This window comes from Drosophila tropicalis, unplaced genomic scaffold (assembly GCF_018151085.1).
Source record: "Drosophila tropicalis isolate 14030-0801.00 unplaced genomic scaffold, ASM1815108v1 contig_593, whole genome shotgun sequence".
In the NCBI taxonomy this organism is placed as follows: Eukaryota; Metazoa; Arthropoda; class Insecta; order Diptera; family Drosophilidae; genus Drosophila; species Drosophila tropicalis.
This window is the reverse complement of record NW_027173070.1, coordinates 4,936,370-4,962,369: the sequence shown is the minus strand read 5'-3', so window position 1 is coordinate 4,962,369 and position 26,000 is coordinate 4,936,370. Positions and strand designations below refer to the sequence as shown.

Here is a 26,000-nt window from a genome sequence, read left to right as displayed (position 1 = left end):
GTTGAGTAGTCTTCAGCGTTGTCATTCGATGGTGGGCAGCTAATTTAGCATTTCAAATGGCATTTCAACGAAAGCATTAAATACGCGCTGGGGTAAACCCCAAGAGTAGTTAACCCATTTTAAGGGAGATCCCTAAAAATAAAAAATAGCAATGCCAAACTTTGTTTCGACAAAAAACTTTTTGTCACTTTAAGTCTCGAAAGGGATATAAAAGGATTAAAATTTAACTAACAATTAGTGTCAATGTCATTTGTTTAGATAAGCAAATTTACTTTTAAGAATAAACAAATTTCAAATTAAAGTTATAATTATTACAAATTTTAAATCATAAAAGTAAAAGCAGAGAAAATACAACTCAAGTAAGCTCCAAACTTCCAGATCCACTTTAAGTATAATCATACGAGATAGCCCAAAAATTCGCACCTCTAAAACTTCTCAGTGATAATCCGTGATTCGCTATTCCTAATATATGAAGTGTATCATGACTATTTCCTTTATCAAAGCTATTCATAAGTTTATATAACAAAACTGTATTTTTTTTTTTTTTTTTTGCTATAGGGAAGGACAACAATCCCCGGAAGAGTGGCATCGTCTCTATGGAAAATGTTCGGGCAATGAGATCTATCATATTGTTCTTGGTGACAGCCGTTTCTTTGGCGAATATGAGGGTAAAAGTTTCACCTATGCCAGTTTTCATTCACATCGCAAGTAAGTTAAAATGAAAATGTGGACACAAAATACCCAGTCTTGTGTATACAAAAATAAGTTTTTTTTTTTTTGTTCAATTTGAATGGCACGTGCAGAAACATACATAAAATTATAAACATAAATTTTATGCAAAACTTCACAATTTCGTTTCGGTTTCGTTTTCTTTCTTGTCCAACTACCCCACCCACCCATCTCTATACAACTTCTGCTATTGCTCAGATATGGCGTGGCCTTGGTGGGTGTCAGGCCGGCTGAGCTGCCAGAATTCTATGAGGATACCATTCTATTGAATCCCGGACCAAGGCATATAATGAAAAAGGATGACACGTGTTATTATATGAGCATAACCAAGGAGGAGAATTCGGCATTTGTCGTTAATCAAAATCAAACAGCGGACCCGATGTCGGGCACAACTAAGGAGACAAGTGGCGTATCTGGTGGAGGTGGTACATCAGCCTCTTCTCAAGCGGCAGCGGCTAATGGTAAGATACAAATGAATGTGCTTTAAAGAGTGAGAAAGAGAGAGAAAGCAACCGAATGAGAGGGACAACCGAGTGTGTTGCGTTGAATGATTTTTTATGTATGCTTTTAGCAACAAGTGTGTCGCTGTTGCTCTTCCCTCTTCTCCCACTTTCTCTCTCTCTCTCTCTCTTTCTCGTCCCTGACTTTTTCCTTTTCTCTCTTTCCCTCTATCTTGTTTAATTTTTGAGGTTATATATTTCTTCTTTTAATTTATTAAACTCTCTTTCCATTTTGTTCTTGAATGAAATCAAACAAAACAAAACAAAAAAAAAAAAAGGAAAAACGAAAATGCTTTCAATGTGTTTTGCCTTCTTTTGTTTGAGTTTTTTTCTCTGGAAAATTACTTAAAATTATTAAAGAAATTAGTCCCTTTAACGAAAGGACCTCCGCTTTGTTATGTTTTTCGTTTTTGGTCTTTTTGTTTGTTTTTTTGTTGTAGGCATTTTCTAAGCAGAAACTCTTAGTTCATAACAAAAAACTGACTCTATACTACTCACTCTAAAGACTACAGCTAGAATAAAATACTTTTAGAGTTCTAACAGAAAATGTAAAAGTTATGGAAACAAAATTTGAATGATTTTCCACAAGGTTTACACTTTCGTGAGTCTTAGTCCATATAGTTTATCTCACACACAAAATACACCTATCAAATACCACCAATATATACCGTGATAGATATATATGCATATATATATGTATGTGTAATATGTAGCCAATACAACAACAACATCAACAATACCAACAGCAACAATACCAACAACTACAACAACAATAAGCACGACTTTCACATCATCAACATTATTATCAGCAACATCAACAACAACAATAACAGCAACAACTCCATCAGCGGCAACGGCAGCAACATCAGCAGCAGCAGGAATAGCAACACCAGCAACACCATCGGCAACAACAGCGGCATTTACGACAATTGCACCAGTGCCATCTGTTTGTGTTCGTGTGCCCCACAGTCCCACAACCAGTTATGAAAATGGCGGCATCTCTGCCACCGCCTCAGTTAGTGGCACGCCTTTGAATTTGCAACCGTATCCGCAATTATATCCGCCTATGCAAACACCAAACGACAGTAACGAGTTTGCATCACTATTTGTGCGTGAGTGTAGAACACCATCCAAACCAACCCACCCATCAACCAAACCCCGAAACCCCCCAGAGAACTCCTCCAAAAAATAAAACAAAATGAAGCAAACACACTAAAATATCACCTACTCATTTTTTTTCTATACCCCACTTTACTCTTACTTATTTTCATAAAAGTTGCCACTTAACCTTCCGTCACAGAATTACACAGAAAATAATTTCCAGGTCATAAAATTCTTTAATATAGGTTAATATATAAATAATTAAAAGGACAAATGCCTCTTGCAATCCTTGTTCATTTTATTCACCTTATAGTTGTAATTCACAACTAGTTAAAGCTTTGAACGAATATCACTTCACTACAAAATCCGCTAATAAAAGTTTCGATATATATTTTGAAAGCGAAACCATATTGATGGATATACATAGGTACATACATATATTTTTGACCAATTGAAACTGAAAAGAAGAAAATCGTCTGCTTATCCTATGCAACATACATATTAAAGAAGTTTGCAAAAATTAAAGAAGATCGGCTAAGTTTTTCAACCTTATATGGAGCTTACAATGTAGTTTTTCGTATCTATTACTTCTACAGCAAAGTCTATAAGCATTGAAGTTGGGAAAATAAAAAAGAAGTCTTATGATCAACAAAGTGAAAAAGAAAAAAAAACATTTCTGTGTATGACTTTTCAAGGTTCTCTCACTTTGTCTCTTTCTCTAACTCTTCTCTGTTTCTAACCCTTTCCCAGTCTCTTCTTTTCTTCTGCCATTATATATGGATCACCCACTCCCTTTATCTCTCTTTAAGTTTTATTATGCATTTACTCCGCTGCCATCAAAAACCATTTCCGCTACTACTCACACTTTGAAACACACACCGTAGACACACACAAACACCCGCACACACATGTTCGCACATAGAAACCACACCTTGACATATACCCGAACCACATCCGGCGCATATATCCGGCAACCACTTTGCCTGGTTTTTTTTCCCCACATACATAACCACACTTATATATGTATGTATGTATGTGTATATATATACATATATGTATATAGATATGTTTTACATACAAACACCATCTGTATATGCTTTTTATTTTGCTCTTCTTCTTCTTTTAACTTTTCACAGTGTTGCTATTTTTGTGTTTGCTTCATTTTACTTACTTTATGCCATTTGCCGCTTTGCATTTCTTTCACTTTCTCTTTGCCTTTGTCCTAGTCTCTGTCTCCTTCTCTATGTGAATGTAAATAGATGTATCTGTAACTTTTTCTATATCTTTCGACTTTGTTTGTTATCTTGTTGTTGTTTCCCTTCTCCTCGTTCTCCTCCTTCTACTACGTGTGCATGTCTGTCTCTCTCTATCTCTCAGTTTCTCAGTGTCGGTGTCAAATTGTAAATGATATGCTCAGCTCACGCAACAATTAAACAAAAAACAACAACAAAAAAATGAAACCCTGAACGGAAAAAAGGAAATACGGAAAACTAACGATACAAGAGCAAAGACGCGGAACAAAAAAAGGAAAACTTTCAGCTTGTTGCGTCATGCTGAATAATTTTCTTATAACCACGACCTTCTCCGCCCCAATACCTTTTCTTTTGAGCTTGTAATTAGAAGGAAAGTTAATACCTGCACGTTAACTAACTAATCAAAAAAAGCCGAAGTAAAAACCGTTGTTGGCCGGTCGAACAATGAAAGGACTTTTAATGAGCACTTTTACTCTAGCTTTAACCCGATTTTTACCCTTTTTATTCTGTATCAATTTTTTTGTATAGCAAAGTGAAATTAATTTTCTTAAAAGTAGTTTTCAATTAAGAAAAATATTTAACCATATTATTTCAATATATATGTTTAAAACGCTTCGATTTCTTTCAATTTTCTCAGCCGGCGATACACCGACAGCTGTGATAATAGCAGATTCCAAACAGAATCTTAAGGACACCACAGTGACGCAGCAGCAACAGACGGCAATGGCCACAACCACAATAACCACCACAGCAGTGCCATCAAGCAACACTCTAACGGGTGGAGGAGGAGTTTCGGGTATGCCCAGTGGGTCTAGCGGTGGGCTAGGAGTAGGTGGTGGTCACAGTATGGGTACTTCATTAACCGTTCATCCCGCCACATTAACTACCACGGGCAATCATTTGGATGTGCCCTTTGGCAATAATCCTAACCTACTCAGTCCCGATGTGCTCAATCAACGTAGAGGTAAAGTCATTCCTTGATTATAAAATTTTGTGAATAATACAAGTCTAACGATGATTGAACATTCTTATAGATCGATTGAGTTTTTGATAAAGTCGAATAGAAAATCTGATCTGATCTGATTGTTGCTTATAAATAGATTTATAAAAGTTGCATTTGAAATTACTTCTATGTCGTCTAAAATTTAAATTTCTATTTTTTTCACGTCTATAGGAAGTAGACGACCTTCAATATTGCCTGTGCCCGATATGTTCACTTCTTCATCATTTAGCATCGCTGGCAATGATGATGGCGAAGAGGGTGATGAGAGCGATGATGAGATTGACGATGAGATGCCTTGGCGTTCACCCTCAGAGAAAATAGCGTAAGTTTTTATAACACTCTTGCAAAATCCTCTACAAGAACCTCTTATTGTCTCCTTAATTAGACACACACAAACTCTATATAAATATGTATGTATATGTGTAAGTGTTTTAGTGTGTGTGTACACCTTGTACATTTCTGTACATAAATCTGGACCTTAATTCTATCCACATAATCTCCAAACTGTGTGTGTGTCTGTGTGTTTGTGCGTAACCCTAACTACTATTTATCTACTTATTAAATTAATGTCTCTCACTAAAATTATGTATAACTGTACGTTTGACCACCTTCTCTTGATTGTACATACATATAACATATACATATATCTAACTTGAAGAGTATATAAGTATAACTTCTGTATGATCCTTTAAATGATCCTCATGAATGTTCTTTGTGATTTTAAAACTAAATTATACAGATCATTCGAAGATTGAATCAATTTTCATTGAATGTTGTCTTAGAGCACCAGCAACCAATAATTAAATAGTGATTAGCTAGTATCCACCCACCCAACTCCCCTCACTTAGACCCCCTCTTTATGTAAACACACATACTTACTAACCTACCCTCCGAAACCGCACTAAACCACCTACTCCTACTCCACCACTCTCGCCTCAGTTGCTTGGGCGGGCATTTTCCACAATCGCGCACCTATTCGCTCATCATGAGCTCTTCGGAAGATTCTTATCATCAAACGCAAACCCAACCGCTACAAACGCCGCCTGGCTGCGCCTTTTGCACCGCTGTTGCAGCACCGCTTCCTATCAATCCCACTGAGATGCGGCGACGAGCAATGAAGAAAAGTTACAGTTGCGACAGTGAGAGTCACCACCAACAACAACGTCCAGTAGTGGGCGGAGTGGGGAGTCTGGGCTTGGGTGGTGGTGCATTGGCCATGCTAGCGGCACGTAGGCGACAATTGCAACGGTGTTGCTCGTGTAGTTGCTCCACCACAAGCACCAGCACCTCGACCACTACAACAATGTCGGCGACAGCGGCAGCGGCTCAGTCTCAACCAAATTGTGGATTTACATCGAGCAGTTCAATTCTTGAGACGCATCGAAAGTTGCGTCCGGTTTGGGCCGCCGATTATTCAGGGTAAGTTGGGTACACAGAGAGAGAAAAGGAGATAGAGAAGGGAGCCAGATGAAAAGAGATAGGCATCAATCATTGAAAGAGTTGTCCTATTTCTACTTGTTGTTATTGTTGATGTTCATGTTGTTGTTGCAGTTGCAATGTTACTGTTGCTGTTGCTGTTGCTTTTGTTTGCATTCAGCCCGCAGGACATGTTTTAATGACTTGGCCAAGGCGCGGTCTAAATGCTTGGCCCTGACGTCGTTTACCTTGCTGGAAAATGGGGAGAAAAAAGAAACAAAACTGTCACTACTTGAGATTTGTCTTTGTTGTTGTTGTTGATACTGCTGATGTTGCTGCTGCTTTTGCTTATATTTGTTATTTATTTTTTGGTTTTCCCGTTCTGCATTAATTTTTTTGTTTTTTTTTTTTTTTGTTTCGCAGAAAACTACTTTCACTTCCACGTCTTGGTTTACCCCCTTAAGCAAAAGAAAAAGAAACTTTTTTGGTCGCTCTTTGCCTGTGCAATTAGAGTCCTTTTCAACGAAAAGGGGTTACTCCTACTACTTTGGAAAATGTTCTGTCTATTCTTCTTCTCTGTCTCTCTCTCATTGACTGCATGTGAAAAGTCTCAAGCCACCCAACCATTAGCCCACCGCCAACCACACCCACACGCCCATGTCACTGCAACTCGTGCAAAAAAGAAAATAAGAAATACAACATTTAACCATAATGCTGTTGTTATAGTAATACTTTTTTAGTCGTAGTTTGCTCTGTGTGTCTTTCATTTTGTTCAAACAGAAATTTATAATTAACAAGACATAAATATAAGGCAAATTTTATTAAAAGTTTGACCAATTCATATTGCAATCTGTAGAATGTATATATATATATCAAATGAAAACTTTTTCACATATATGAATCTCTATAATTGTAAAATCTCATTCTAATTTTACCCAAGGAACATTTTCACTTTTCAGTTATACCTCATTGTATTCATTAGTATCATTTTGAATATAGCAGTTCTATTCAGTTTCATACTTCATACAATTGTTAAGCTAATCCTTTGCGTTTTCTTTTGCCTGTTGTGTTGTGTTTGTTGCTTGCTTTTCCGTCTCAATTTTACTTAGACCAACACACACGCGCCTGTCATTTCCCCACACTTTTATTTGTTCCTTCCATCTGGGTACCTTTTATCCTTCTGTCTTCCTTGCCGTTAAGACCTGTCCAGAGTAACGAACGCATGTGTTTACACCTTCTACATTTGCAGCATTGTCAAGGGATTCCCGCCAGTTTCGCCTTTCATTGGTGTCAGTCCGACGCTTTGCTATTTACTGAAAGAGAAGAAGCCCCTCTGTTGTCTGCAGTTGGCACAGGTAAGTGGCTACATTCTGCATTCTCTCTTCGTCTGTATATAGAGATTCCCATTACCTGGTACTTGATTTTCGATTTCAATTTGCAGGTATGCGAGCATTGCAGTTATAGGAACGCAAAGGAATATCAATGGCAGAATAAGACCATCATATTGGCGGCCGATTATGCCTCAAATGGCATATATAATTTCATTATACCATTGCGAGCACACTTTCGTTCAAAGACCTCGTTGAATCCCATTATATTGCTATTAGAACGACGACCCGATGTGGCCTTTTTAGATGCTCTATCTTATTTTCCATTGGTATGTAGTATTTAAATCAAATTCAATAATGGATTGAAAAATATATTGAGCGATGAATTGATAAAAGCATATTGAATTATGTATTACGAAATGTATTATAAAGTGAATGTACTAAGAAATGAATTGAAACTTAAATGCATTTTTAGGTCTATTGGATGCTAGGTTCAATTGACTGTCTAGATGATCTTTTACGTGCGGGTATTACGCTGGCCGAAAGCGTGGTGGTTGTTAATAAAGAGCTGTCCAATTCAGCGGAAGAAGATTCCCTATCCGATTGTAATACAATTGTAGCAGTTCAGAATATGTTCAAGTAAGTGCATCTATAAGTACTTTTGCCATAATTCACGACTTTACCATTCTATTGTTTGTTTTTTTTTCAGATTCTTTCCCAGCATTAAAAGTATTACCGAATTATCACAGAGTTCTAATATGCGTTTTATGCAATTCCGAGCTCACGATAAGTATGCCCTGCATCTGAGTAAAATGGAAAAGGTCAGTAGTTACACTTACACCCAAGAAAACTTTGTCCAGTTATGTGTAAGCTAATTTGTCGCTCACTTTACACGCAGCGCGAAAAGGAACGCGGTTCGCATATATCCTATATGTTTCGTTTACCCTTTGCCGCCGGAGCGGTATTCAGTGCCTCCATGCTGGACACTTTGCTGTATCAGGCATTTGTCAAGGATTATGTTATCACATTCGTCCGTTTACTGCTGGGCATTGATCAGGCACCGGGAAGTGGTTTCCTAACCTCGGTATGTGTCACCTTTGATGATGAGTACTTGGCATGGGACTTAGTCTTACTTCCTACACAGATGCGTATAACCAAAGAGGACATGTGGATACGAACCTATGGGCGTTTATATCAGAAATTATGCTCAACAACCTGTGAGATACCAATTGGCATTTATCGCACTCAAGATACATCGAATGCGGACACATCACATGTGAGTAATTCGCCGATCGAAAGATGGGGACCCTTCTCGGCCTTCAGCAGGCATTGTGTGCGATTGCGTCCATCGGTGAGTCCAACACAAACAAAAGGCAAATGTCAATTGCGTTTAGGGCCTCAGGTTTTCAACTTCGAAAGTTTTGTCTTTAACACTAAACTAACTAACTAACTCTTAACTCACATCACTCTGTCTGTCTCTCTAACTCTCACATAACTTCCACAAAAAAAAAAAAAAAAAATCAAACATAACTCTTAGCCTGTCTCAAACTCTTAACTCTTACTTTAAAAAATAAATATACACACCTACTTCTTTCTCTTGTTCTCTCTAAGTTACGCTTTTTGCGTTTCAATTAGGTACACATTCAGTTCAAGATATTTCCCAAAAAAAAAATAAAAAATGATATTTAACCACTCGAGGCCTAGACTTGAACAAAATTGGTTCAATTATGGTTTCCATTTTAATTTCAAATTTGATTTGAATTTTAATATGTTGATTCTTTTCGTTTTTCTTTACGTTTTGAATTGATTTCCATATCACACGCTTACGCTTCGATTTCAATAAGTATCTACTAACTGCATATGAGTCTGGCGCGAACTAAACTTTATACATATATATATACATACCACTTTATAAATCATATATACGTTATTTTTCTCTCCAAACTTTTAAAGGTTCTCTCAATATATAGAATTTGAAACCCAAGAACAAAAAAGTAGCCTTTTCAATTTCAATTTCCGATTCGATTCCGATTTGTGTACATATACATATAACTGAAAGTCTATCAAAGTAGTTAAAACAAATTCTTCCTTTACCCCGCCGTTCCCCTATCTCAAAAACGGATTTTCATTTACGCTTAATCTTAATCTTAGCTAAAAACAAATTACTTCTGCATATTCATCAAACGACAAATTAAAAGAAATAATAACAAAAAAGAAACACAGTTGACCGAGATATATATTTTGTTTACAATAAAAAATTAAGCTAATTGATTTGCGTTTGTATTGGACTTGACCTAGGCTTTATATATATAGAGAAAGAGATATCTATATATATATTGCACACGCAGCACGCAGTGAGTTTACCTTCAGAGAAAAAAAAAAAAAACTAAAAACTATTAAACAAAAAAAAAAGAAAAACATTAAAATCAAATCAAATGAAAGTCAAACATTTCATACAAAAAAAAAGTTATTCATATGCTTGAATGTGATTTTTCTTTTTTCTGACCTCTTTTTGGGGTTTTGGTTTTTTCTTTGATTTAGAGATAAATGTGTGTGTAGATTGCTACCACCCTTCTCCCTCCTCTACCCGGCCAGCACACCTGTCCAAGTAGTTATAATAGTTTGTGTCCCCTCTTTCTCATTTTCCCCCTCTAACTACCCTCATATTGGTTCTCTGCGTGATTCTGATGCATGTTTGCTTTTAATTTTGTAGCTTATTTGCATGTCAATTCGTTTAATTAGCTGATTGCATTACTTGTTGTGTTCCAAAAAAAAAAATGGATTAAGGCAAGGTCACCTAAACAAGTCTATCCATTGAAATTGTCTAAAATTTTTCCCATTTTTTTTAGAAAGTGTCAAAATTGTGTTTTGCTTTGAATTTCAACTGAAACTGAACCAATAATCTTATTTATGCTACAATCAATTAAGTACATTTAAAAAACAAGTTTTGTTGTTTTTTTTTTTAACTTTTTTTTGATGTTACAACTGCAGAAAGAAAACAAAATTAGATTTTCCTATCAACAGCTTGCTAAAGGCACTTTTTCAAAGCAAATATAGCTTTATATATATTGTGTTTTATATTTTTTTTCCTTGATTTAGTGCGGCCTTAAGCTGAATTTTTATTTTGCTTTAACTTTTCATATTATTTTTTTTAAAAAGAAACAAACAAAAAAATAATATTAAAAAAAGACAAAGAAAGTAAACTTTTTTGTATACTTACATGTTTTTGCTTTTAGTTCGGTAACCGCATGTTTTTTTTCTTCTACCAATACACATTAAATGTTTACATTAACCTATGGCCACACTCACTCACACACACACACAAACACTGAAACACGCACACTGAGAAGAATTTTACTTCATTATATGCTTACTAATACTCTCACATCTGCCCATTTCAATTAAAAATCAATTAAATATGTAAATCATTTCATCGAAATTTGCATACACAAAATCAACCAATGAAAAATTACTCATACGCCCAGTATGATGAGGAAACTGGAACACCTGATTCCACCAAGGATAGCAGTGAAATGCTGCGTGGTGTTACCTATCGACCACCCTCATCTACAGCAGGTGCCAGCACCAGCAGCTATCGACACCAACATCAGCGACAGAAATCGGTCAACTGTCTGGCTGGTTGTACATCGGAGCGTAAAGGATCATCCGTAAGTAGCCCCGATGATATGATGATTAAACATCAACATGAAATTTAATAAATTAATATAAAAAAACAACCAAATACATTCAGTAGAGAGAGTGAGAGTCTTTAGCTCAGGTAGGTCAACATAGTGTTTGGCTTTTTCCTGTTTTTTTTTTTTTTTTAATTACAGCATGAAATTAGCATGAAATATGATGAAGATGACCAATGCAATTCAAAAGGGATTGGCCCCCGCCCACCACACCACAACCACCATAAAATCGTTGTCATCCCACCATCCGCTGCACACAAATATTCTACTCATAACAAGAACAACTAACTGAACATTTTAGACTAGAACTGATGACATTCAATTTTATATTTTGTTTGGTTTTTATTAATCTCTAATGAGAATTATTTTGTTGGGTCTTTTCTCTATTTCTAGTATTCGATTAATTTGGCTGATGAGGCTCGTGATAATCATGCACAGCAAATTGAGCGCGCTGAGATAGCTAATTTGGTGCGTAGTCGCATGGAATCACTTAATCTGCCCACTATAGATTATGATGATGTTAGCGAGAAACGAAATCATTTGTCCTATGTGATAATCAATCCAAGCTGTGATCTCAAGCTGGAAGAGGGCGATCTAATGTAAGCTATGAAAGAATATGAACTTCGGCTATGTTGAACTTTAAATACCCTTGCAGTCCTGTGTCTCAATACATCTATATAACCTATAGTTTTATCATCATCACTCTGTCTATTTCTATTTATGCCGTGCCCAAGAAAAACGGAAGTGCTCCAACCGAGTTGCTGATTTTAAGCTTTCCGTTTATCCGATCTGCTTCAAATTGCAACTTCTTGTCTGATTTTATGGTATGGTGGTCCGTTTCAAAAATGTTTTGAACATGTCCGGCAATAAAACGAGTGAACTTGACCTTTTAGGCTGATTAGGAATACATGTATATATAAATGTTTTAAGGTTTAAAATGTCTTCCTCTCTTCTTTGTATGCTCTGCAAGAGTATAAAGTGAAAGTGTAAATAATATGTAACATGGTTTACATTTTGGTTGCATTTTCTCAGACCACAACTCAATGAAATTGAAAAACCTAATAAACTTTCTCTTCCTTCATTCTCTCTTCTCTTTCTTTCTATGTGGCCAGTTATTTGGTACGACCTTCACCGTTTTCGGCACAAAAAACCTTCGAACGTCACAATTCGCGACGCAAATCAAACATCTCATTTTGTTCCAATATCAATTTGGGTGGGCCACAAATGAGCCAAATGACCAATACCGCCGTCGGAGCTGGTTCGCGACGTGGTTCCGGTATTGCCGGTTTGAATCCCATGCAAATGCAGAGTGTTCAAACATTGGCCGGGTATGGATCAACTAGCCAGCGCACACCGCCGATGCAGCAGCAAATTAAATCGAATTCTCTTTCTCTACCCGACAGTCCGACGGTGGTTGGCTCACAGCGCGGCAGGAGTAACTCATTGCGGGTTGGCTATTATTACTACTACCTACCTAACATACTTACCTACCTACCTACACCCACCCACACACACACACAAGCAGACACACGTTTTTCCACCAAACTCTATCTGTTTGTTTGTTTGTTTCACGTTCGTTTGTTTCACACACACACATACACTTATACCCACACACGCGTAATTTATATATTTTGCATTTGCATTTGGCTGGGAATGAAAATGTTTTGTCATATCTAATTTAGTCAAATCAATCAAATGTACAGTTAAATGAGTGTCTAAAAATTTTAAATAAATTTCCAGCCAAGTGACGAAGTAGTTATAAACCAAATCATGGGCGTAGTCAGGATTAAATAAGTGATTGACGCATGTTTTTCAAATTACCGACTAAAGAAGATAACCTAAGATAAAACTGGTCATAGATCATAGTTTTGGCATATCATTTAAAGGGAATAAGTTAATCACAGCCAGTTAGTTGGTCAAGAGAGTACCACAAAGCAAAATGTGACTGAAATTTTTGATAAGCAGATTGGTTTTTGAGTTATTTCCTTAGAATTTTCATTTAGAATAGAGTAAGTCTTGAGCTGCTTAAACGAATCCCAAGAGTATTCAATGTGGTCTTGTAATTTTCAAAGGTCCTGTTGATTTTGAGAAACTTTAACCTCTGTATGTCTGACAGTATCTGATTTCTTTGGTTTAGCAGACGACCTCAAGCCTTTAAGAAAGGTTTTTCTTTTGCAAAATTTAACCTAGCTACGCCCAAAGTTATTATTTAATTTGCCTTATTTGATTTTACTTAAAAATTGGCTGCAAAAAATTATGATAAAAACAAATTATTAGAAAAATATCACCTAGTAACACACACACACTCGAAAGAACTCCTTAAATAAGAGCAACTGCAACAACAATAGCCACAGCCACAACAACCCACAACTAGCTGCAGCTGCAACCACAGCAACAATCAAGCAACAACAACAACAACCAGTATAACAACAACAACAAGTGCAACAACCAGTTACCATTCCATATCAATAGCACGCACGCTAAAGGATTGATTAACCACAACATCACGTTACGTTCGTTCGTTCGTTCGTTCTCAATCATCATGGGTCACATGGGGTGCCCGCCCCCCAACCACCACCATCCCAAGCCCCCTTCATCATGTGTTATTTTTTAATGTATTTTAATTTCTCAATTAGCCAATTTGTATTTTTGTATTGTGTGTGTAAATGTGTGTGCATTATTGTGTGTGAATTGATTGAATTTAATTCGAATCGATCATATTTGAAAGATGATAATTATTTTCAAATTATTCCTCTTCTACTGGGTGGCACTTCCATTCCCCCCCGTTTTTTTTGTTTTTTTGGATCCATTTTAGATTGACAATGATATCCTACTTCGACGGTCCTCATCCCTGCGTCAAGGACTGCCTAATGTGGGCGTTAGTCATGGGCGGAGAAAATCTTCGCTAGAGGAAATCGGCATTAGCCATTTTACCACACTAATGCAGGCAACGAATCACAGTAATCCCATCAAGATCTCGCTAAATGGTAGCATTGGAATGGAGGTGGGTTTTGGAGATCGATTCAAATAATAATAAAATCTAATTATAATGTGTAACTCTCCGTGTAGAATCAAATTTCCCTACAGGTCACACCACCGGAGGAGCCAACACCAATCTTGGGTGTACCATGTGTGGTGGGCGGTGGTCCTGGTGGTGGCATAAATCCCTCTGCCTTGGGCGGAGGTGGTGGTGGAATCGGCGGCGGCGGCGGTGGTAGTGGCGGCTCTTCCCTTGCCATCAATACAGCTGATCTGGGTCCAGGACCAAGTACCTCAGGCAGTGGAGGTGGCAGCTCGTTGCAGGCACAGGATTCGCTGACACAATCGTCCCAGGTCTCCTCGCCGCAGCATTTACAGGGCACGATTGTATGATACAACCTTATGTGGGGTCGACGACTCCGCTCATCCATGTCGAAGAACAAATGGATATAGAATACGGCCAGCAGCACGCACAGACGAAGAGATAAATTCTGAGAGATATCCTTCCTGCCTATTACCCCCCCTTCCCTGAAATGTCTGTGGCGTGGCTGTGCAATGGCAATAGATAAATATACATATAAGATATTTGTAGTTATATAGAAAGTAGATCTAGTGAATCAAAATTCAATATTTCTTTTTCTCATTACAAAAATTAATAAGGGAAATTCTTAAAATCAAATTCCAATTGCCTAAAATGACTTTCGTATTTAAAAAAAAAAATTCTTCCCCTATTGGCAAATTTATTTCTTTAGTTTTTGTAATTCTAGCATTCATTATTTGTAGAGTATATTAAGAGAGACAACAACAACAAAAACAACAACAAAAAAATAACAAAATCAAGCGATAAATGTGTTTTGGGAACAACAAATGTAGTTAAACTATTGGATTGAAAGAAAATATAGTTAGATATACATACATATATATACACACATACATACATACATATATACATCTCCAATATCGGCAAATAATTCTAAGCTAAAACCAATTCATATCCCCTTTCCAGAACAAAAAAAAACAGGCTTCAAAGCATATAGACATAAACATTAGTTAAGCTAACTTAAACTAAGAACTAACTAAGGAACAACACAAATTCACTTTATTTACTTTCATTTCACTTCATTTGTTTTAATTTAATGAAAAGGTGCTATTAATGTCTTTGTACTATACACAAACAAAACAAAAAAAATCCCACAAAATTGCAAACTAACAATATATCAGATACATTTTTGTAACTTTACGAGAAAAAAAAAAACACAAGAAAAAAAAAATGTGAAAAGGTTTTCATAATATTGGAACGGGCTTTGGTATACTCTAATGCTTTACATAACAACAACAACACAAATAATTTGTATATACATATATACATAAAAACAAAAAATTTAAATTAAGAATCAACTGCTATCTGCATTAAAACTAACTATTAGTTGAACCAAAAAAAAACTACAACGCAAAAACCACAATTATGAAAACAAAATAAAAGTATATACATATATTAGTAATTAGAAACTAGTGAATTTAGTCAACTAAATAAAAAAAAGAAAAACCAAAAACAGAAATAAGTAGTTGGTTCCGACGAAACTGTACCAAATTCAATGAGCTATAGAAAACCCAAAAGAGCAAATAAAATTTTGTAGTTCGCATTAGAAGTACCTACATATAAAATATATATAGAGATCAGATCACCTTAAAACATATTAGAAATGCACTCAGTTTTATAAGCGACATTTTACTCAACGAGGGAATTAGAAAAATAAAAGGAAGGAGAGATGGAGAGAGAGAGAAAAAGAGAGAAGGTAAAATAAAGTGAAAGAAAAATGCATTCCAGTGTCTCAATTATGAAAAAGAAAAAACAACCTAAGTTAAACATAAGCTAGCCTAGCAGCACAAAAGGAAATAATATATAATAGGTATACTTTATATATGTATACTATTCTATTTAGTTTAAGTATAACAGCAACCGAAAATAGATCAAATTGATGTCTCAATGTACAAATAGAAACACATTGTAAAATTAGAAAACAACAAAAAACAAACAACTAATTACAAAATGTATTTAAAATGAAACAAGGAAACAACAAACAAAACAAAAAACACTAGCTAAAACCAGCAAAAAAAAAACCACTCTGAATAAAGGTCCCTTTAACAAAAATTTAAAGTCGTTAAAAATCCCTATGGAAAAACTAATTTAAACTCAAATATTCTTTTTTGGCGCTCATCAAAAATATCGGTTTAACATCAATATGTGTCGAAACTTAGATTTTCCCCCATATTTGGCAATTTTTCAACACTTCATTTCGAGGGGTAATGGGAAATATTTAGGTACTTATAAATTTTTACTTTAAAGTTTAAAAAATCAGTTACCATTTACCTTAAAGTGCTGAGATTTTCCACGTATACATTAAATGTACATATATTCATTTATATTTATTGACACTTGACAAATACAATAACTAAAACACAAAGGAAGTTCTGCATTTGTTTGCCTTAACAATATACAAGACGCCGCGGCGTCTGCTTAGTTTTTTGAAATTTGTCTCCTTGTTTGGAATTTCATTTTAACACACATCGATTTAATTGCTCACACCATAAACTAAAAGAAAATTACTTTAACTTAACACCGACTTACTTTAATTCACTTTGGACTCATAAAACAAATTAGCACCTTGAACATTTGCGGCAAGCAACAACGAGAAATTGGCAGTGTTGCCAGAAGATGTAACAAGCTTAGCACTTGGCGCCACATAGAAAAAAAAACAGCGCTGCCAGAGTTTATTCAAATTAAATACTTTAGACTGTACTGGCAATCCTTTAGGAAACGGCATCTCAAATCATTTAAATAAAATTAAACAATTTCTAAATAATAGTAAAGTGTTTCTTGTTTTATTAAGTTGAGTAGCTTTACATACACAAAAAAGGGCACTCGGTTAGTTGGTTTGGTTAAGTCAACTTCTGCTGCTTCTATGTACTTTGTATACTTATCCAAAAATAATTTCATTTTTATTTTTTTGTGATTTTAATTTCAAGATATCCCTTTAAAGCTGGGGATACGGTCCTACAGGTTGGCTGCAGCTGGTGGATAAGCTTGTGCACTTGCAACTCTTGCCTGATGGAGCCTTACGATTGGCCAAACAAAGGCGGGAATCCGTGCAGCCACCATTATTATTCTGGCATGGACTTTGATATTGAGGACAATTCTGCTCCACTGCAGTCATACCATACATTTTATGGCTGCCAAAGAAGGGAGTTTGGATTGGAGTTTGTCTGGTGCCCAGACTGTCTACAATTTCCAACTTTTTGCTACAAGAAATGGAGGAAAAACGTAAAAAATGTTAAATTTATGGAAATTTTACATACGTGCTCCAATCGGTCCAATAGAATTGATCATGGGTAAAGGTCAGACCAAACGGATAGTTAAGCTCATTTGATATTGTGCGGAGTTGTCGACTTTCGGGATTAATGCATTCCACTTTCTTGGTTCCAGCATCGGCATAGCAGAGTTCTCCACTATGTTCGAGAACCACGAGAGAGTTGGGCAAATTGACACCTTCCTTGCCAAGCAAAACCTCCCGTCCAGTGCCATCCAAATCGGAGATTTCGATTTTGGGAGACGAACGATCCCAATCAGACCAGAAGAGTTTTCTGCCAAAAAAAAGAGGCGTAATTTAAAGCATTCACAAGCGTTTTCTTATCTTTCTACTCACTCTCTATACGGATCGATGGCAATGCCACGAGGATTGACTAAGTTCTTGTTAATAATTACAGCTCTCAATGATGGATCATCCAAACTAGCCACCTCAATGGTATCCTTCACAGAATCTGTCCAGTAAAGGCGACGCGACACCACATCAATAGCAATACCCTCCGGCGATTCTACATCTAAAGCATTTATATTGAAATGTATAGGAAGTTCATTTTCTCTTTTGTATTCATTTATTACCTGTGCTGATGAATGTTTTGGAATCAGTTCCATCGTATTTGGCACTCATTATCTTCTTGGCTGAGATATCACCCCAATAGACACGTCCTTCCACACAATCCTTGTCCAGACCAATTGCCATGGAGGCCACCGATATGGGAATGACGTTGCGCCCATTCAGAGGCACTCGTACAATTACGACACCCTGACTAACTATAAGGAAATCCGCCTCATGTTGTTGACGTTCGAAGCAAACAGATCCATTGCCATAGAAACCTGAAAAGAATACAAAGATTTAGTTAAAGACGCTACCAAAAAAGTGAATCATTCAATGAAAAACTTAATGGCGGGATGAATAAGCCCTCATTTTATAGCATATCGTAAGGAGCAAGTTCACTGTGTAACCTCAGTAAACTTTGATTTAACTAAATTTCAGGTAAAAATATGTAACTTTTTGTTTTTTAATCCAACACAACAGTTATTCAAGTCAAAAATTTTTGGTGTTAAATTTCAAAATTTCGTATAGTCTTTTTTTCTTTCTTTTCTTTTCGTACAAAACTAGAGAGATGCGTTTGCCCCCAAATATGCTTGGAAGAATAACACGCCTCACAGTGCGTCCTATTCCAGGATTGCATCGGTCTGTTGCTTTGTCGACCAGACGACCCTTTAGTGCAAGAATAGATGATCCAAATCGGCGTGTTACTATGTTGCAATCGATGCGGGAATTCTTTATGCATCCCCTTACCTGGGATCGAAATAATGGCTACCTGAATGTCCTGCTAGCCCTGGCCATTTTTGGATTCTGTTTCTTTAATTCTTGCGCCCCTTGTGAGCCTCCAAAGCAGGATAAAATCGTCGCCCCCAAGAAACAATAACAAAAACCAAAGGTAACTCACCCTGATTACAGGCACAAACCAGGCCATTGTTGGTCGAATGACACTTGGCATTCATATCGCACAGTGTGGGATTGTTTAGACAATTTTGTTCCTCAATGCAGACATAACCATCACCACGGTAGCCAGCAATACACTGGCACTCATAGATGGCGGGATCCCTATAAAGAACTCCATCAGTTAGCTATTGATTTCACTTTGATTAACAGGAATTAGTACTTACTCTGTTGGCTCACAGGTGGCATGAATGCCGCAATTATTCCTAACATTGCAGTAGGTAGGCTTGCTGGTACAACCAGATACAACATCATATTGATAGCCATCCAAACAATCGCAATACTGAGTATCACGCAATGAATCCCACTTGCAGATGGCATTCGAGCCACAGAAATCATTGCCACAGCGTCCAGCCTGTACACATGTGTCGCTTACATCCCTCTCGAAGTTCTCATTGCACTGGCAGACGCCATCATCGCAATAGGCATTCTCACCACAATGCTCCGAAGATTGGCATTCCGGAGACAGCTGGCAACGATAACCATCGCCGTGATAACCACGCTGGCAGATGCATTCCGATTTTCCCAGTTCCTCACTATAACTACAGGTAGCATGGGCATCACAGATCTCAGGTTTCTATTGGGGATAATAATTACATTTAATTGGAATTTATATTTGGCTTTTGGCAACTTACTATGGCACAAGAATCATCGATGGGTTCACAGTTGTAGCCATCGCCACTGAAGCCGGAAATGCAAGTGCAAATGTGACGCAATTCATGTTCAAACCAATTGCAACTGGCATTGATATGACAATTGGCATCCACGTCGCAGGGCACTGTAGATAAATAGATCCAAGAAATATATGTAAAGTGACTATAGATAATAATAATATTCCATTAAACAATTCCTTACCTAAATCATCGTTCTTCTCGACCTCGTAACCACCCAAATATCTGCAGAGTTTCTCATCATCAGTCAGTTCATAGCCTTCGATGCAATGGCACTCGCCCAGGAAATTGCATTCGGGTTCGAGTTCATAGGACAAAAGCAGCGGGACACAACGACCTTGTTCCCAGACCTCATCGTGTCCACAAATGTGTTCGCATTGATAGCCATCGCCAGAGAAGCCATCACGGCAACTGCAGCGACCTTCATAGCAATCGGCATCGGGGGAACAGCGCTGAAAAAAGAAGAAAAAAGGATTAGACCTATTTTTCGTTTTATTTCGTTATTCACTCACATAGCACTCATCCAGATGAGGTGGCAGTGGTTTGGGTTGTGGCTGCTGTGGCTCCTGCTCCTGGCCATTGTAGTCTGGTTGTTGTTCAGTGGGTTCTGGATTCGGTGGATATGACTCTTCTGGCCTCTGGGCTGGGGTAGAGTATTCAATATTGTCGGCAGCAGAGCTGTTGATCAGACAACGATAGCCATTGCCCTCGAAACCATCGTAGCATACACAGGTGAAGCCTCCCTCACTGTTGGCACAGAAGGCATTCGGGTCACAGACATGTGTACCCAAAGAACATTCATCGATATCCACGCAGATCTCAAGACCACGCTCGTCCACCACTGCGGAGTAGCCATGACGACAGTCACAGCGATAAGTATCCTCATAGGGAACACAGACAGCATTCTCACCGCACTGGGCAGAGCCGTCAGTGCAAGCATTCGACTCGGTGTCAACTCCAATTTTACTTAAAGCGCTGCTTCTCAAGGCCTGATCTCTGGCCACATAGTCCAGGGCGATTTTGGAGACCTTCTCCAGGACACTTGTCTCTGTGGGATCGGACTCATCGTCACGCAAACAACTCTGATAGGCAATACTTTGATCCACCTTAAAGCCAATCACATGAGTTTGTCCATCTTCGTTGATTTCCAATTGATGCGATTGAACGGATTCCAATACGCCAGGCCTCACAAACCGATACTCATCCGTGTAGTCGGGCAGATGGAGTTGAGCTCCAGCATCTACTGTGGGCACTTCACCATACAGATCCACTTTCACCGACAACTGATCCCAATAGTTCAGACCCTCAAAGGTTTGATTGACCAACACATTTTCACCCGAATCAAATTGTATCCTGGATGTATGCTGATATTGTCCTCCAGTCAAGTGATAACCATTCACAGCTACACCATTGATGGACTTGGCAAACAGCCAGGAGATGGTGGTCAACAATGGCAAAATCAATCTCAATTGGGCGCCTTGTTCGGCAGTTAAAGGATTAATGGTTGTATAGGATCTGGCATCCGTGGTCACCACATACGATTGCAACTTAGCGCCCCAGGAGTCAACATCCTGGCCATTCAATTGACCTGACAGACTACCCGTTACACGTATGGGTAAATCATTGGCCAGACATGATTTTCCATTGCCATAGAAACCCTCTTGACAGACACAACAATAACCCTCGGCCTTATCATGGCACTGGGCATGAGTATCGCACTGATGACCACTGGCCTGGCAAGTCTGGGCCAACGCTGGCGATTCAGTACGTGATTCGGCATTGTTCGGTGGCACAACATTCTGATCGGGATTGAGAGGAGCCACCTCAAAGAGCCATACACCGGGAACACCTAGATTAGTGCTTTCGCTTAAGAAACGAGCCTGAAATTAAAGAGAAATGCTATGAGATGAAGAAGGAGCTGTGTCCAGTTTGCGGTCTTACATTTTCCGAACCAGAACCATTTAGATTATAATGTCTGCCATCTTCGGCCACAAAACCAGCTTGGGCCCGTATATCGGGTAGTCCCTGTACACCAGCTTCACCTTGCAGCCAATTGAGGCCACCATCGGGATAGATGAAGTGTACGAAAGTCTGCTCATCATTGGCTATTAAAGCCACCTGGAAGGTATTCAATTTATCCGTCTTTGAATCGAAGTAGCCCACATTCCGCCAAGTGGCCACAATCAATTGCTTTGCCTCGAATTCCGCCTGCTCGCTGTAAGCGTAACGGACCAATTGCTGGGCCTTATCCAAGCTGGCCTCATCCGTGGTGACAAAGAGGGAAATGTCAGTGCTATCGTCACTATTTGTGGTATCCACATTCGAATAGAAGGCCGCTATGGAAGGATATTCCAAAGGAAATGGTTGATTCAAGTACTCGGAAAATTCAACATTAAATGTCAAAATGCCATTGGTATTGATCTGCAAAAAGGAAAGGAAGTGATAATAAGTACGCGAGCAGAAGGATAATTTGAAAAGGAAATGACAGTCGGTGCCCTTCCATAAGGGGCACTTCAGTTTGAAGTGCTAACGGGCCACTTAACAAGCATTTCCCTCTCAAGAATGGCGGAAAGAAAACAATAACAAATCATTAACATAAGACGGCAAATGATCTTTATCTTCCCTTTAATTGACTTCTCCCTTTTTCACACACAACTTCACACACACTCAGGTCTAAAATTAGCTCAAACTACTAGTTCGCTTCCTACTTTAAAATCTCTTCGATTCACCCAAAAATACCATTGCTTTTCCTATATTTTCTGTATAAACATAAACTGTCGGTCGGTCGGTCGGACAAGCCATGGAATTCCTATTCTTTTCGGTTAAACTGGAATTTGGAGCACAGGTGTTCATAATATGCCAACATGATCACCCGCACATAAATCAATTTCCACTTAAACAATTTAAAACTCTACGGGATAGAATAACAAATAGATGTGTTGAGATATTCCAAAATATTTTCGAAACATTAACATATGTATGTTGAAATTAAACAATAATTGATGCCATAAAAACTAAGAGTAATTTATTAGAAAATTTGGGAAAAGCAATTTACAAAGAAGATTAATTTGGTGAAAACTTCGTATAATACAGGATCTATATATGTACATATGTACCTACATACATACAGACATATCCTAACTCAAAAGAATCTTATATAACCGATATCGAAGGGCTTCGAAAAGTACGTCATTGTTTTCATGGTTTTCGAAATCAAAACAAATTTTCTAAGTTCGATCATCTCATTCATGTAAAAGTTAATAAATTTAGTATTAATTAATTCTTGAGATTAGGTTTAATGAATTTAAATGAATCTGTGAAAGTTCTTTAACAATTCTGTTAATACTTTTCAATCGGTGATGTTAAAAATTTTCCAATATATTCCATTCCAAAAAGGGTTTCTTTAGTCTAAGATTCAATAGTATAACCTAACTTCTAGATGACTTAACATGGTTAAAGTTTAAACAAATACTTTAAAAATAAGTTTTTTGAAAAGGAAATAGTATATTTAAGAGAGATTTACTCCTTTGGCACTAACAAATTTAAAAATATTACTAATTAATGGTTTAGAAACTCGGAGAACATACTATAAAGCTATTTTTTGAACCATCAGAGATCTTAACCCAATTCCCCTATCCGGAACTGATAATAATATTAAATTTAAAATAATTGGTTGAACAGACTCCAAAAATTTAATTATTTCATTTAAAAGGAAACACTATTACCCAAAATTATACTTTAAAGGATGACTACTTGACTACTCAAAGATCTTAATCCAATCTAATTTCTTGCAACCGAAATAACTTCTTTTCGAAAAAATCTGTATTGTGTTAAAAGTTTTTGTAACATTTTCGTTTTTTGGCAACAAATTCTTATATTCCGGACCATAGTTGATCCTTTATTATAAAGAAAGAAGTATTCTTGTTTTCTCTTGAAATGTTAATATCGAGTTTAAGATTTAAATAATTTAAAAATTTCAAATGTTAAAAGAGCTTTGCATCTAAATTTGAGATTCTACAAGTTCTTGCAATTTTTGAATTTTGTCTTACAAATACTGATTCAAAGACATCACTTTAGTTCATTTTTGTATTCTTTTTAATTAAGTATCATTCCTCTTAATGTTCAAATTTTCGTTTCTAAAAGGTTTTCACTGATTTTTTGTCTGTTCACAAAATACAAAAATACTTTTACAAGATCACACAATTTATGGAATGTAAATTATGACTTTGTTCTAGTAAGTTGTTCATTGACTATTTTTCAAATTATCCGACATTTTATAGAATGAAAATTATGGTTTTGTTCTATTTACAGTTTCCTTTTTTCCTGGAACTAAAATTGTGATAAGATTTATGCACATTTTTGCTTCTTTTCTACACAAAAATATATGTATGTATATGTTCCATTTGTGCCGCGTGCTATTTTTCCACGTCAGACACATAAATTTAGTTAATTAGCTGACAAAAAACAAACACCAAAATGGACGACACTTTCGATTCTTCTAAAAAGCTACTAAAACCAAAAAAAAGAGCTCTCATAATTTTTTGATGCCAAATAAACTTTGGCAGTTGGCCAAAGAGGCCTTCAGTGAAGAGGGGAGAAGACCACATCAATGGGCTGTCATGAGGGAATAGGAGGGTTGGGGGAAGACCACCCCTTGCGAGGGTGCGAAATAAGTTGAAGGCACATTTGAGAGCCTCTTTTTGGGTGGGTGTTGAAATCGATGTCTTGTCATGTTTTTGCCGAAATAAAATAATAGAATTTCTATAAATAAGCAAAGTAAAATTTACATTTAAATATTACAATGTGTGTACCGACTACTGCTAGAGATTAGAGAATTAAATATTTGCATAATGATTGCCGGTGAGATGGCTGCGGGTAGGGGGAGGGATCTGGGTGTGGGTCAGCTTATCAGCAATTGATGGACCGTTTGGATGATACTCACATAAAGCTGTTCATATTTCTCGCCATAGAAACTGATCGGATGCTCCAATTGCAGCAGAGACTGCTCACTATCGCCCTTAGCCAAAAATTGTATAGATCCCGATCGTCCCTCAATGAATTCATAGAATTCGTTTGATCTCAGGCTATCCAGATAATGCTCGTACTGGCCACTTGCCGCCAGAATGAAGCAGCTTAACAGGCCGATCAGCACATGGCTGATGTTAAAGTTTCTCATTTTGGTTGTGGATGTAGTATATATATATATATATATTTAAATAATTTATATATATTTCTTTGGATTTTTCAAAAATATTTCACAATATTATTGCCATTGGCATTTTTTCACACTCACAACACACGAAAAAGTTGACTTAAGAATAAGTATATATATATATTTATGTATGTATATAGTTGGATTTAAAAATAAATGCCAAACGTAAAACTATTTTCTGCTAGAAATTTTTTGGAACTTGTCACAGCTCCTCCAAATTTGTCTCCTACTCAAGAATCCTACGGAAGAAGAATTCTTCCAAATGGTCTTTAGAGACCGACAAAAACTTCGAGCAACGAAACGAACCGCACGGTTTGCCAACAAATTCTCGACTGAATTGTCTATTGCTACTGTGTGGATTCTCTTCAGTTCGGTTGGGTCTTTTTCGAATTCGTATGTGGCATGTGGTATGGGATTGTCTCACTCTCTCTTTTCCTCCACCTCTCACTCAATCTCTCTCTCTTTCTCTAGAGGCAGGGAAAATGAGAGTCGTCTGGAGTCAATGAGATTGCATTGTCTCACATGCAAATAGCATCCACATGAACAACTACTACAAAGAGAGTAAAATGTGATGATGTGCGGAGATAAAAGTTGCAGTCTACTCTTCAAAATTGCTTATTTTTTTTTGAAATGGCAAAAGCAAATATTATGGCTAATTCGGATATGGCTCATCTTGGCTATAACGGCGGCATGTGTTTGTTCTTTCTTCACACTTCATTTGGGTCATTAAACCTTAACCTACATAAGAGGACTAAGGACATTTATCTCTTAAGGGTAATATACTTAGTTATAGGCAGTGTTTGTTATTGGTAATCTGTAGTACTAATTTATATCTACATATACCTATAATATATGTTTTTTTAAAAGACATTTCTTAAAAAGTGTCTGTAAAAAAAAGCGTGAAAATCGAAATTAATTTGTTTCATAGCCTTGTGAAAAAGGTTATCAAAAAATCACACATGTAATCTACAAAAGTAGATGTATTCGATCCTATCAACAACTTATGTATATCTATTCTCGAACAGCTTATAAAGTCAAGTCAATCTAGCCATACTCGTATCCGTCTGCCCGTCCGTCTATTAACTCTACGCCCTAAGCTACTGATAAAATTTGAAAATTCGTCGGATCGTAACACTATAACATAGAGAAACCATCAATCATGGAGATATCGTTAAAGGAAAATCCTTTTTTAAATGAGAAACTTTTCATTATATAGAAAAATATCAAGTTATTAAATATAAGATAAGA

At 37.0% G+C, this 26,000-nt stretch overlaps 2 protein-coding genes and 1 long non-coding RNA gene across 13 annotated transcripts in view; 2 read left to right on the top strand and 1 right to left on the bottom strand.

The window, feature by feature from the left end:
- Positions 1–15,968, top strand: part of SLO2 (slowpoke 2) — a 98,705-nt gene extending 82,737 nt beyond the window's left edge. For 3 of the 11 annotated variants that reach the window (XM_068288428.1, XM_068288426.1, XM_068288423.1), the window contains 16 exons: positions 559–708; positions 928–1,190; positions 4,221–4,547; positions 4,758–4,908; positions 5,526–6,005; positions 7,252–7,357; positions 7,444–7,659; positions 7,806–7,969; positions 8,040–8,151; positions 8,229–8,414; positions 8,475–8,681; positions 10,816–10,998; positions 11,416–11,621; positions 12,135–12,471; positions 13,838–14,026; positions 14,092–15,968. In XM_068288428.1, coding sequence (XP_068144529.1) covers positions 559–708; positions 928–1,190; positions 4,221–4,547; positions 4,758–4,908; positions 5,526–6,005; positions 7,252–7,357; positions 7,444–7,659; positions 7,806–7,969; positions 8,040–8,151; positions 8,229–8,414; positions 8,475–8,681; positions 10,816–10,998; positions 11,416–11,621; positions 12,135–12,471; positions 13,838–14,026; positions 14,092–14,394 — 3,580 coding nt within the window. In that variant the 3' untranslated portion in view covers positions 14,395–15,968. Of the gene's footprint in view, positions 1–558; positions 709–927; positions 1,191–1,942; positions 2,342–4,220; positions 4,548–4,757; positions 4,909–5,525; positions 6,006–7,251; positions 7,358–7,443; positions 7,660–7,805; positions 7,970–8,039; positions 8,152–8,228; positions 8,415–8,474; positions 8,682–10,815; positions 10,999–11,415; positions 11,622–12,134; positions 12,889–13,837; positions 14,027–14,091 lie in introns of those variants that run through there. The other 8 variants (XM_068288422.1, XM_068288421.1, XM_068288420.1 and 5 more) reach the window with 7 other exon arrangements.
- Positions 15,969–16,862: 894 nt separating this feature from the next.
- Ndg (Nidogen) lies at positions 16,863–24,982 on the bottom strand. Its single transcript, XM_068290155.1, has 11 exons — positions 24,483–24,982; positions 21,482–21,961; positions 20,053–21,420; positions 19,725–19,992; positions 19,505–19,647; positions 19,037–19,446; positions 18,817–18,974; positions 17,942–18,196; positions 17,706–17,880; positions 17,359–17,643; positions 16,863–17,301 (listed from the first exon to the last, which is right to left on the bottom strand). Exons 1-11 carry the CDS (start codon positions 24,714–24,716, stop codon positions 17,037–17,039), a joined length of 4,041 nt encoding a protein of 1,346 aa, XP_068146256.1. The 5' UTR covers positions 24,717–24,982; the 3' UTR covers positions 16,863–17,036.
- LOC137576833 (uncharacterized) lies at positions 18,798–19,729 on the top strand. Its single transcript, XR_011032323.1, has 2 exons — positions 18,798–19,090; positions 19,184–19,729. It is a non-coding gene; the product is annotated as an uncharacterized lncRNA (long non-coding RNA).
- Positions 24,983–26,000: the final 1,018 nt, after the last annotated feature.

Bases quoted from the DNA above. Each gene is read 5' to 3' on its own strand.
- Ndg (XM_068290155.1), bottom strand. From the start codon at position 24,716: ATGAGAAACTTTAACATCAGCCATGTGCTGATCGGCCTGTTAAGCTGC. The intron at 21,962-24,482 runs GTGAGTATCATC...TCCTTTTTGCAG, and splicing joins AGAAATATGAACAGCTTTAT to ATCAATACCAATGGCATTTT. The intron at 19,993-20,052 runs GTGAGTGAATAA...TTCTTTTTTCAG, and splicing joins CTCATCTGGATGAGTGCTAT to CGCTGTTCCCCCGATGCCGA.